Consider the following 12747-nt stretch of genomic DNA (forward strand, 5'->3'; position numbering starts at 1 on the left):
TTTGAGCATGGGAAGATAAATACCGGCAATTCTTAATTTACGGCCATTTGTTTAACAACTGTTTGAAGTTATGATGCCCTGAAAAAAGTGCCTTATGATCAGCCATCACATTTAGAACCAATGCAGTATCCCCACAGTCACATTATCAAAATCTGGTGTTTGGCAACCAGCATGTGTACAGGTAGTTCTCATCTTACGATCACAATTAAGCCCAAAATTTATCTTGTTAAATTTGTTAAGTGAGTTTTGCCCCATTTAACTCGGTTTAGTAACATGGTTGTTAAGTGAATCTGGCTTCCCCATTGATTTTGCTTGTCAGAAGGGGAGGACATGACTCTGGGACACTGCAGCTGTCATAAATGTGAGTCAGTTGTCAAGCATCTGAATGTAAATCACATGATCCTGGGGATACTACAACTGTCATAAGTGTGAAAAATGGTCATAAGTTAATTTTTAGTCTCACTGTAATTTCAAATGGTCACTAAACAAACTGTTGTAAGTCGAGGACTATCTGCATTTACAACAGTTGCAACACCCCAGTGTCATATGATCACAATTTGTGGTCTTCTCAGGGGGCTCCCAATAAGTCAATGGAGGAAGCTGGAGTTGCTTGTTATTTCAAATATTGTTCTAAATCCTCATCAGTCATTGCTAGCTCTGATCCCATCAATCTGAAGAAAGCTGAAGTTCTGTTGGAAAATATATCAGTGCTCCATTTGTACACAGCAATATTGTTGTTGTCAAAGAGTTGAAAAGTGTGGAATACTACTTTTGTGCATAAGATGATTGCAATGTTTACTGTTATGAAGCTTTGAACACAAAAAGCCCCCCAGGAAATAGAAATTGTGAACAGTTTGATCATAACTGTGCTTTTTAAAAATGGATTTTAAATTTAATATATTTATATATGTGTGTGTGTATATATTTGCAGATGATTTCTTGGATGTAATAGACAGAGCAGTCAAAATTGGGGTTCAAAAGGTAACTGTGGCATTAAATGTTTTTCAATGTGTTCCTTTTTATTGTCTGAACTGTCAGTTTTTCCTTGCTGACTTGCTATTGACTCAATTTATGCCCCCCAAAGCATATTAAACTTGGGTGTTGGGAAATTAGCATTTACATGTTTTTCTTCATTTCAGCTCATCATCACAGGTGGAAGTTTGCAAGACAGTAAAGGCGCCTGGCAGCTGGCCCAAACAAATGGTAATTTCTTGCATCATGTACCATCACCTTTAAGTGGGATGCTTGAATTATCCCACACTGTATTTGCTTAAAAGAAAAGTGAAACTTTTCGTGCACCTGTAAATTAGGGAAGTTGCTTATCTTACCATGACTGGGAAAACAGTATGTGGAGGATCAGTGGTCACATAATGAAAACAAGTGCTTGACATAGGAGGAGAGTCCGGAGATGGAAACTACAGGTAGCCCTCGACCTACAACCATTCGTTTAGTGACCGTTCAAAGTTAAAATGACACTGAAAAAAAGTGACTTGTGACTGGTTTTCACACTTGCAACCAATGCAGCATCCCCATGATTAAAATTCGGACACTTGGCAACTGGCATGTATTTATGACGGTTGCAATATCCAGGAATCACGTGATCCCCTTTTGCGACTTTTTCACAAGCAAACTTAACACGGAAGCCAGATTCACTTCACAACCATTACAATTACCAAAGTCAACACAGTGCTGGGCTGCATTAACAGAGGGATAGAATCTAGATCACGTGAAGTATTAACAATGCCTTGGTAAGGCCACACTTGGAATACTGCATCCAGTTTTGGTCATCACGATGTAAAAAAGATGTTGAAACTCTAGAAAGAGTACAGAGAAGAGCAACAAAGATGATTAGGGGACTGGCGGCTAAAACATACGAGGAATGGTTGATGGAATTGGGTATGTCTAGTTTAATGAAGAGAAGGACGAGGGGGGACATGATAGCAGTGTTCCAATATCTCAGGGGCTGCCACAAAGAAGAGGAAATCAAGCTATTTTCCAAGGCGCCTGAAGGCAGGACAAGAAGCAACGGGTGGAAACTAACTAAAGAGAGAAGCAACCTAGAACTAAGGAGAAACTTCCTGACAGTTAGAACAATTAACCAGTGGAACAACCTGCCTCCAGAAGCGGTGAATGCTCCAACACTGGAGGTTTTTAAGAAGAGACTGGACAGCCATTTGTCTGAAATGGTATAGGGTTTCCTGCCTGAGCAGGGGGTTGGACTAGATGACCTCCAAGGTCCCTTCCAACTTTATTATTATTGTTGCTGTTATTATTACAACCATATTACTAACTTAATAACTGCAGTGACTCACTTAACAACTGTGGCAAGAAAAGTTGTAAAATGGGGCAAAACACACTTAATAAATGTCTCATTTAGCAACAAATTGTGGTCATAAGTTGAGGAATATCTGCATATACAGACAGAGCAGGTGATCGTTTTCCCTTTATGTTTTAGTAGAGTCTGCATCACTTATAATATCAACACTTTCATGTGGTCTGATTTCAGAAATGTTTTACAGTACTGTCGGCTGCCATCCCACGCGCTGTGGAGAATTCGATCAGGGCAATCCTGACCGGTACTTAGAGGAGTTGCAAGATTTAGCTGAGAAGAACAAAGGGAAAGTTGTCGCAGTTGGGGAGTGTGGCTTGGGTAGGTATTAACTCCCCGGCTTAAGTGTGTTATTTGTTCCTGGCAGTCTTTTGAAAACTTCTTCACTGTCTGTTTTCCCCTTTACAGACTTTGACAGATTAGAATTCTGCCCCAAAGACACCCAGCTCAAGTAAGAAATGTCTCAACAGCATGTGTTAGTGCTTGTAAAAGCTGCCAAAAATTTTCATTTTGGATCTTCTGTTTCTCATTCGGATAAGACAGAAATGGATGTAAAATTAGACGGCTAGGATGAGGGAACCAGGCCTCAACTTGCATCTCTGTGTGGGATGTGAAAGCCCAAAGGGCAATCTGCACTTCTCCCCAAAGGGGGAAAGTCCACATTGTAGTGCAGATTGCCATTTTGTGTGTGTGTGTGTGTGTGTGTGTTTTTCTCTCTCCCTTCCTGGAAGCTGTTGCTACAGGGCAAGATACTACTAGTGAAGAGGGTATCTTTGCTCAGGAATTAGTCAGCTGAGAAAAATGAAATGAAATGAAAAAAATAGTTTTTAGGAACAAAAAAAGTAACGCGAAAGAACATTTTTACTAAACCAGCCCCCCCCCCCACCTTTTGGGCACCAGGTGCTGGTTCCGTGAAGTTTTTCCATGGACCAGAAGGGACGTGGTTTCGTGTGCTGCCTGCATCCCACGGATGGGGCTTCGCTTGTTTGCACGGACTGGTTGCTGGCATACCGTGGAACGGTGCCGGTCCACAGACTAGGATTGGGGACACCTGTACTAAACTTTAATGTGAGGAACCTACGATTTGTCTTGCTGGATTTTTTGCTTAGCATTTGGCAAAAGTTGATCAGACGCCACAGTGGTCACAATAAAGGGATGCTCACCATCCCGCTTGTCCTCACATTACAGGTAGTTTTTGACTTAACAACCACAATTCTGACCAGAATTTTCATTGATCTTTTTGCCACGGTTGTTAAGTAAAACCCTGCAGTTGTTAAGTAAATCAGTCACATGATCAAAACTTGGGCGCCTGGCAACCTGCAATGGTCACAGCATCCTGGAGTCACATAATCCCCATTTGCAATCTTCCCAACCGGCTTCCATCACCTGTGAAGCTTGTAAGTTTGCAAGAACTGATTGTCACTTTTTTCAGTTCTGTTATAACTTTGATGGCTAAATGAAAAGTTGTAAACTGAGGACTACCTGTAGCAGGTTAGCAAGATGTAGAATGTCTTGGTCTACAAATATGGCATGTTTAAAATATTTGCCTCTTTGATGGAAGATCACAAAACAGATCTGGAAAGTGAGAGTTTTTCTGCACATCTATGGTATTTTGGAAACTTGCATTAAATCGTGGCACCGCTAAGACCCTTTCACGGTTCAGAGGTAATTTGGCTGTTTTCTTGTGCATTTGGGTCAGGACTATTAGAACTCCTGTCTGGACGAGGGTAACAGACGTGATTCCCAACCACCGGTTCTCTAAAATGATTTGAAGTCAATTTATTATTTTGTTTCTGAAATTTTTTTTAGGGATTCATCGCTTGTCATTTTTATTTTCTTTCAGGTATTTTGAAAAACAGTTTGATCTAGCTGAGCAAACCAAATTGCCAATGTTTTTGCACTGTAGGAATTCGCACCCAGAATTCATAGGTGAGTTTGGTTAGAAAATTAGAAGAATAAATGTGTACTTTTGAGGGAACAAAAGTTCCTGAGATTCTAAAATCAAACTCTTTTTTTTTTTTGCACAGATATTATGAGACGAAATAGAGAGAGGTGTATGGGAGGAGTGGTAGGTGCAACATTACCCTTTTTTGTGATTTAAAGTCTATTGCTATATTTGTATTACAAATAAGTTAAATATTTCTCTTTGTGTTTGCAATTCTTTACCCAAACCTTGTCTTCTAAAAAACTAGTGAAAGAAATAAAAGTTTGGATCTAGCATAGAGCCACATTTTTCTTTGTTTGTTATGAACTGGGATTTCTGTGATCTGAATCTTTTTATTTTAAATTTGGCAGTGTCCTTCCATGCATTGGGCAAACCTTAGGCCTTGCTAGCCATGTTTAGAAGTTGAACTAAGAGAGACTGGGGTACCTGCACCTGGTAGGGTAGCACAAAAAATGACACAGCTATGAAAAAGAGAGTAGCCACGTCATCTTCCTAGGTGGAATTGCTAAATTTTCTCACATTTTTCATGCATGCACAGCTGCCAAATGACATCCAGAAAGAGCAACAAAAATAATTAGAGGGAACTGAGAGAAACGAGGACTGAGTATAGGTAATCCTCAACTTATGACCACTCCCTTAATGACATTCAAAGTTATGACAGACTTCCTCAGGGATACTTACGATCTGAAGTTCCGATAGCTATCCCTTCCCCCTCCCCCGCGCAGTCACATGACTGCATTTCAGGTGATCAGCAACCGGCCCACATTTATGACCCTTTGCAGCAACCCTATGTCACACAATCGGCATTTCCACACAAAATCAGCCCATAGCAAACAATTGATTTACTCAAAAGCTATCACAAAAAAGGTCATTAAGATCAGATTGGTTACAGGGGTGACCCGATTTATGACTTTCACAGTGATTGTGATGAGCAGACTCAGTCATGGTGATAAGTTGAGGATTACCCCATATTAACAAACATTTACCTTCAGTCTTATGATATATGCTTCTAATTATTTTTATAGGTTCACTCTTTTGATGGCACCAAAGAAGAAGCAGCAGCTCTAATAGATCTTGATCTTTATATAGGGGTTAATGGTTGGTAAGTTATTTTAAACATTAACTCTTCCCTCAAGCATTGATTTTTAGTTTGGTAGGTATTGTGTGTGACTTTTAAAAAAATAAAAAGGCAGATCATTAACCACGTAGTACAGAGATGGGCAACTATGGCAACTTTACGATCTGTGGATTTCAACTCCCAGAATTCCTGAGCCAACTGGCTCAGGAATTCTGGGAGTTGAAGTCTATAGGTAGTAAAGTTGCCGTAGTTGCCCACCCAGATGTTGTTTGTTTTGCCAGGGATATGAAAAATACAAAGACCTTATTTTTGAAGCGGGAATGAGAACAAAAGATGCTAATAGCCTATCCTTGTTTGATTAACTTTCTAAAGAACTTGCAATTATGTTACACTCATAACTAAGAATAAAAATAAATAATAGTCAAAAATATGCAACATTCTAAATTACAATCACACACACTAGTCTTAGCTTAGAACAGGGGTAGGCAACCTTGGCTCTTTTATGACTCGTGGACTTCAACTCCCAGAATTCCTGAGCCAGCCATGCTGAGGGGAAAGGGAGAGGTTTCCAAGCTGAGCCATGCTGGCTCAGGAATTCTGGGAGTTGAAGTCCACGAGTCATAAAAGAGAGCCAGGGTTGCCTATCCCTGGCTTAGAAGAACCCTTTATCTGTAATTCTCAGATAAGGTATCCAGTCAATAGCTTGGGAGGTCCTCTGGTTCACTAAAAGACTGGAAATAATTTTGAACACAAAGTTACCCGCTTCTATCGCACACACACACCCCTTACAAAATACAGAAAATGAAAAAGGGTGAACAGGATATAAAACTATGTGACATTTAGCTTTAGAGGCCTTAGAACTTCTGTGTAACCAGAGATGCAGCAGAATTCAACTTTTGAGTGGACAGGCTTAAATTTCAGGCATTGTTGCTCTCCCAGTTTTTAATTGGGGGGAGAAAAATCAGTCTAATGTAAATGGAATGGGATTAGAAACACAATATTGGAATATGCTCAATACTGGTTCCAGAAACAAAAATTATTCATTGAATTTTGGGAGCAGTTTCTTTGTTATGAGCTCCCCAACAATAATAAGTGATATACATTTTCATCTAACAAACATCTAACGTTATTTCCAGTTCTCTGAAAACTGAAGCCAACCTAGACACGGTGAAGTCAATTCCCAGTGAAAGGTTAATGATAGAGACAGGTAAGTTACTTTGCTTTCACTAATTTATCATTTTCAAAACTCTTTTACATCGGAGATATATTTGGCTTGTAATCTTGAGATGGTACGTCTAAACCAGGGGTAGGCAACCTTGGCTCTTTTATGACTCGTGGACTTCAACTCCCAGAATTCCTGAGCCCTGGTCTAAACCATAGGCCAAATGCCAAGTTAGCTTAACACGATTATCCAGATAGCTAATTCATTGATAGAGAGGGAAAATGCCTTTTTTTTATTTGTCATTAGTCGTTTGGTCATATTTAGCTGAATTTTTAATTTATTTCCAAATTTCCATGTGAAAGATATATACTCTGTGTATAAGGAGGAACTGAGACAAGCAGGAATGTAAGTTCAAGTTTCTGAAATTCGTTATAAAACTACCACTTTTTTTTTTAAAAAAACATTCTCTGCTTAGATGCTCCCTGGTGTGGAGTGAAAAACACCCACGCGGGCTCAGAATTTGTAAAAACCACATTTCCAACCAAAAAGAAATGGGAAGTAGGACACTGCCTGAAGGAGAGAAATGAACTTTGCCATATAATGTAAGTACTGTTTGCTGTTCCTGTCAGAGTTTCAGTCCAGCAGAGATTAGTCATGATTAAGTCCCCTTGAAGCTGATCTAATAAGTTAGTCATGACAGGCTCAAATTACACTGCTTTAAATGGGACCTGCTGGCGTCTCACTCTATCTAGGTCGTAAGGAGAGAATATAACACTTTGTAAAATGTATTTCCTGAGCTTCCATTTCTTCAGTGCAACATAACATGAGATTTATTTTGTTGGAGCATTATCTAGATATCATCTATTTTGCATTTTAACAGCGGCCAACAGTAGGGCACTAAGAAGTATTAAACTGCTGTTGTATCAACCCCACAAATTCAGGCTAACCTTAATTGCTTCAATTGGCTCAATAAAACATGCTTTTAAATGAAACACTATTACCCACCATTCCAGGCTTTGGTCATAACCAAAGCTTCCAGCCCTTTCCCAATCATAAGGAGACTGAGAAGCATACAAGTTAGGCTAGATTCATTGCTGTTTTGTTATATCATCATTTAGCGTGTCATTTAATGAGACTCCAAAACTAATATTTTTTTTAAAAAAAATCACAAATATGGCTTACATATCTTTCATGCAGTTTTATCAAAAGTTGTCATGAATTTCTGTAAATTAATTTTTTTCTACAACATTTTGTTTGTTTCATTGTAGCCAGATACTGGAAATACTAGCAGCAGTTCGTGAAGAGGAGCCATTAGAACTGGCCAATATTATGTATAACAACACTATTAAAATTTTCTTTCCAGATATGTAAATCCAGTTAATTCTGTTCATAAAATAAAATAATCTTAAATAATCTAATTCCCTAATTCTGAAATCATTATTTAAAAGTATGTTTGCCATACAGAATGGTTTGGTTAAAAATGTGTGTGTGGAAATCCTCCCTTTTATTGTGAATTTTCTGGCATTTTAGTAATGTTTTTCTTTCCCTGTAATTCAGATAATTTTACTGTGTAACCGCACAGTAACCAGATTTCTGCTCAAAAAAATTATCATAGTGTTCCATAAATAAATGTATTTCCTTCATTCCCCAAGTTTGTTTTCCTCTATAAACAAAATACTAGAAGGAATGGTATCTTTTATGGAAACCTAAACTTTTCATTTTTAGCTATCAAGCTGGGAATGATGTTGTGTTATGATTTCAAACAGTATTTTTTTAACTTTTGTCCAGGACTGAAATGAAGAGGGATTGAAACGTCCCTCTTTATGGCATTCCACTTTTATCTTAAAAGCCACTGGCTTTTAAACTATCAAGATGTGAGAGGCTTTGGATATAACATACACACCATAATTTTATATTAATTAAGGAGTGTTTTGTTCGACTTCTTAAAAAAATAGGTGAAAACATTTTATTCCATGTACAATAATGTACATAAAGTTTCAAAGTGGTCGCAAAAGAGACCAGCATTAATACCAGCCATATTTACAGTAGCACATCACAGTAAACTGACAACTCATTCACAGATTCAACATTTTGCACATCGCGTTCTTGTGCTTAGTGGATGAAGGGAAGCTTTTATTCCAATGCTGAACGCCACGAACACCCATGGGGTTCAGGATTTTCCGTTTTAATTTGAGCGCAAGGTCAGGGCTGGTACTGAGAGGGCTGCTCGGGTACTGTGGCACTAGGCTGAGTTGAGCTCTCTGCCTCTTCCTCGCTTTCCGTACTGTCGTTATTTAGTTCGTCTTCTGCAGCAGCTGCTTCTCCCTGGGCGGGATTTTCATCGGGGGCAACAAAGGCATTGTTGTTGGAGAGATTGGGGTTCTCCTTCTCATCAATGTCAACTTTCTGATGGCACATTGGGCAGGTCTCCTGGATGTAGAGCCATTTCCGAAGGCAAAGCGCATGGAAGTAATGGTTGCACGGCGTAATGCGGGCGGACGTCGTAAACTCGTGGTAACAGATTGCACACACGTCGTCTATGTCCCGCAATCGCTCCCCTTTGACCTCCGGGAGGGAGTTGATTTTCTTTACAGCCGTCCTGCGATTTATGAACGTTTTCCAGCCATTCTTCGCTTGCAGGTAAATGTTGAAGTAGGCATGCAGACACATCATACAAGCCCGGATTTTGCTTCCTGATTCAAACACCATGGTGTAAGCACCGTTGCCAAACATTATTACTCCAAATACAAATTCAATGATATTGCCTGTCGATCTAACATAGTAGACATAATCATCCAGCTTCTCCCATAAAACATTATAGTAGCCGTCGATCATGAACAGTACGTACACAGTGATAGAAACAATAATCTTGAGGCAGAGCTCCACACAGAAGGCTGTCACGGCAAACAGCCACGTATTTAGTGCATAGTGATGCCAGAGGATATAGCTAAGCAAAATCGGAAGGAGGAAGAGGCAAGCGGAGACAAAAAGCACGGGGAAGTGTCTGCGAAGCGAGGAGACGTGGGAGGCACTCAGGGACATGAGCACAGGGTCAGTCATCCCGTGGATAAAATGCAGCACTGCCGTCAGCAAAAGGCACATGTTTCGACTTAAGCGGACAAGTCTCTCCTCCGGCTTTAGCCCACTTAAGCCAGTCTGGAGGGCTAAAATAAAAAATAAGACTGGTGCCACAAAACCAAGCCTCCTATCGTCCTCATCTGTGGAGCCAATAAAGGCCAAAATACCCAGCCCCAGATAATGAGCCACAGATGAAATTACAGCACTCATGCCTAACACGGTTAATGTGGAATCGCATCCACTGATGATAAGGCTGCAAAGTAATTCCCAGAAATTGTCCCAAGTAAACATGTAGAATTTCATGCTTGGATCCGTTTCGGTTGCCTTGATGACGTAAAGCAGCACGGCAGCTTGGATTGCGAGTCTCGATAACCAAAAAATCCGCAGCACGTCTGGAAAACGAATCCTTTTCCACGTGTCTTCCAGCAACAACTGTAATCCATAAATGCGATACATATGCCTTATGAGAAGATAGACATACCTTGTGGAATAGTAGACCCATTTCATTTTAGTAAATAAAATAGCCAGGCTGTGTAGTGTCAAAATGGAACCTGATGCAAAGACTAAAATCTGCCTGAAGTGTAAAGGTAAATCAAAGATCAAGCCTATGATGGGAAGCAAAAAATCCAGGATGATTAGCTGAGAATATATGGAGTCAATATTTAAGAGAGCGACATAACCAATCCCAAAGGCAAGCTGAAGGACAGAGAGTGCCATCCATAAGGAAGGTCCTTTATGAGGAAGGAGCTGAACTCCAAAAGGTGTTGTATAATAGGCACTGTGGAAGTTTATGTGCAAAAAAGCGTAATAGTTCACCAACACTGACGTTGCAGCTAGCAGAAAAGCACAGCTGATCATGTAAAACTTGAAAAGTGATCGTTGTGACAGAATCAGGACGACGGTGGATGCCAAGATTCCTACAGGAAAAAAAGAAAGTAGTAGTTAACTTGTGTGCATATTTTTCAACAGTATTCAGTTAGTGGTTGCAAATGGGAACACTTAATTCACTGAGCAAACAGAGAAGCAAATCCCAGTAGACCATAATTTTAAATTATGTATGTGCTTCCTCCAAACAACTGCAAAGCATGCTATGATACTGGCTGAACAACAAGTGGATTGGCAGCTGTTAAGTACAGTAATTACATCTATTCCACTGTGATTCCCCCTATCTAACAAATCCAATGTTGTGGTAAAAATGAGATAGAACAGTTCAGAAGTTCGAATCTGGGGCCTATCTTTGTCCAAACTGAGCTATACAGAATGAACTGGTGTCAGATGATGCCTGAGTTAAACAGATTATTATTTTTTTTAAAAATTGACAAATCTTATACAAATCAGTCAATGGTAGGCTGCTGTAATATGTGTTATACAAAACACGGGACACTTTATGATTCTACAGAAAGGTAAATAGAAAAATTGGAACCTATCACGCAAGGCAGTACAATAATTATACTGTGATTCATATTGCATCCTGTTAATTGCCTGCTACACTTGATCATTTTTCTTAACAGATGCTATATATATATTTTTGTGAACGTGGGGCAGACATACGTGTATGTTTGTTTCCAAGCTTATGTCTATAAATTACCTATACAACTGATTTTATATGCATTCAGTAGGCCACCAGGTATGCCAAATTACTAAATCATTTCATTTAATAATCTGACTGAACCACCTCAAAACTACCCTCCAAATCAAAGAGAGGACAAGGATCATCCACAAATTTGCAGAATCTCCCTAAAAAGTGATTGTAAAATACAGTAGTTATCTCTGGTTCTGGGAGCAAGGGAGTGGGAACATGTTGTCTAGGCCAGGGGTCCCCAACCCCTGGTCCGCGGACCGGCACCAGGCCACGGCATGCCACACAAACAAGCAACACTCCATCCGTGGAATGCAGGCAGCACACAAAATTACGCCCCCTCCGGTCCATGGAAAAACCTCTCCACAGAAGCGGTCCTTGGTATCCAAAAGGTTGGGAGCTACTGGCCTAGGCCACAGTTCGGAGCCTTCAGATACTGGATTCACTCTTTTTAAGTCTAAGGGTTAAAAAGAAAAGCTTTAATTTTTGTAAAAGAGGAGGACTAGAATGTGGAAAGTTAAGGGGCTAGGTCAGGGATAGATGGACTTGAATATTTCCTCAGATGTATTTAATTTTTTTTTTAAAAAAAACACAACACATGAAGATTTTGAAATTAACTATAAGAAATACTCCTGCGGGAAAGTTTTCCTGGTTGGAAAATAAACCGATCTTAAGAAGGGACTCTGAAGATTGACTAGAAGGAACCAGAGAGAATTAAGTATAATTAAAGGAAAAGTGACCCATTAGTACAGTGGTGGCGAACCTATGGCACGGGTGCCAGAGGCCGCACTCAGAGCCTTCTCTGTGGGCACGCGTGCCGTCGCCCCAGTCCTAGGCCTTCAGCTGGGTTTTATAAAACCTTTTCGCTTTAGGTCTCGACCGCCGTGTGCCAAAAAAAAAAGGTTCAATCAGTCAATTTCAACTTCTCACGGGGAAAAAAAATCTTGCAAAGTTGGAATTGATTGATTGAACTTTTTAGTCCCACCCAGTCTGCCATTACCACCGCAGCCATGCCCAGCCAATGGACCACGCTCTCCCAATGGGCCACACCCACCCGGCACTCGATGATGCATAAGTGGGTTTTGGGTTGCAGTTTGGGCACTCAGTCTCTAAAAGGTTCGCCATCACTGCATTAGTACAACAAAGCAATACTACTTGACTGTAGAAGAAATTAAAGCTATTTGGGAACAAAGTACTCAGAAACTACTTACAAGATTGTCTTGTATATATATATATATAAAAGAGGATGTAGAAGAATATATTTTATTAGATAAACAGAGACTGAGCTGATTTGAATGTGGATTTAGACTTTTAAAAACATACATGGAAAAAGATGCCGTGGATCTAAAAATGGATTTAAAAATTTGATTTAATTTGATTTATTTGATTTATATACCGCCCTTCTCCCTTGCGGGACTCAGGGCGGTGAACAGGCACATTAATAAAACAGCAATACCATAATATTTAAAAATATTCAAAACTAATTAAATTATTTGTCCTGTCCTAAAACCCACTATAATAATATAAAATTATACCCAATTTAAAATTTTAGAGTTTCAGATTTATGCCAGACCGG

At 39.7% G+C, this 12747-nt stretch overlaps 2 protein-coding genes across 3 annotated transcripts in view; one reads left to right on the forward strand and one right to left on the reverse strand.

The window, feature by feature from the left end:
* Nucleotides 1-8334, forward strand: part of TATDN1 (TatD DNase domain containing 1) — a 10581-nt gene extending 2247 nt beyond the window's left edge. For both annotated transcript variants that reach the window (XM_015811718.1, XM_015811719.1), the window contains exons 3-12: nucleotides 932-981; nucleotides 1140-1203; nucleotides 2507-2650; nucleotides 2738-2780; nucleotides 4173-4258; nucleotides 4357-4397; nucleotides 5300-5376; nucleotides 6489-6559; nucleotides 6990-7116; nucleotides 7783-8334. In XM_015811718.1, coding sequence (XP_015667204.1) covers nucleotides 932-981; nucleotides 1140-1203; nucleotides 2507-2650; nucleotides 2738-2780; nucleotides 4173-4258; nucleotides 4357-4397; nucleotides 5300-5376; nucleotides 6489-6559; nucleotides 6990-7116; nucleotides 7783-7885 — 806 coding nt within the window. In that variant the 3' untranslated portion in view covers nucleotides 7886-8334. The remainder of the gene's footprint in view (nucleotides 1-931; nucleotides 982-1139; nucleotides 1204-2506; nucleotides 2651-2737; nucleotides 2781-4172; nucleotides 4259-4356; nucleotides 4398-5299; nucleotides 5377-6488; nucleotides 6560-6989; nucleotides 7117-7782) is intronic.
* Nucleotides 8335-8457: 123 nt separating this feature from the next.
* RNF139 (ring finger protein 139) overlaps nucleotides 8458-12747 on the reverse strand; it is an 11202-nt gene continuing 6912 nt past the window's right edge. The window contains exon 2 of the mRNA XM_015811717.1: nucleotides 8458-10509. Within this exon, the coding sequence (XP_015667203.1) occupies nucleotides 8717-10509 (1793 nt within the window). The 3' untranslated portion in view covers nucleotides 8458-8716. The remainder of the gene's footprint in view (nucleotides 10510-12747) is intronic.

The sequence above is a fragment of the Protobothrops mucrosquamatus genome, unplaced genomic scaffold, assembly GCF_001527695.2.
Source record: "Protobothrops mucrosquamatus isolate PMUCROS unplaced genomic scaffold, P.Mucros_1.0 scaffold47, whole genome shotgun sequence".
In the NCBI taxonomy this organism is placed as follows: Eukaryota; Metazoa; Chordata; class Lepidosauria; order Squamata; family Viperidae; genus Protobothrops; species Protobothrops mucrosquamatus.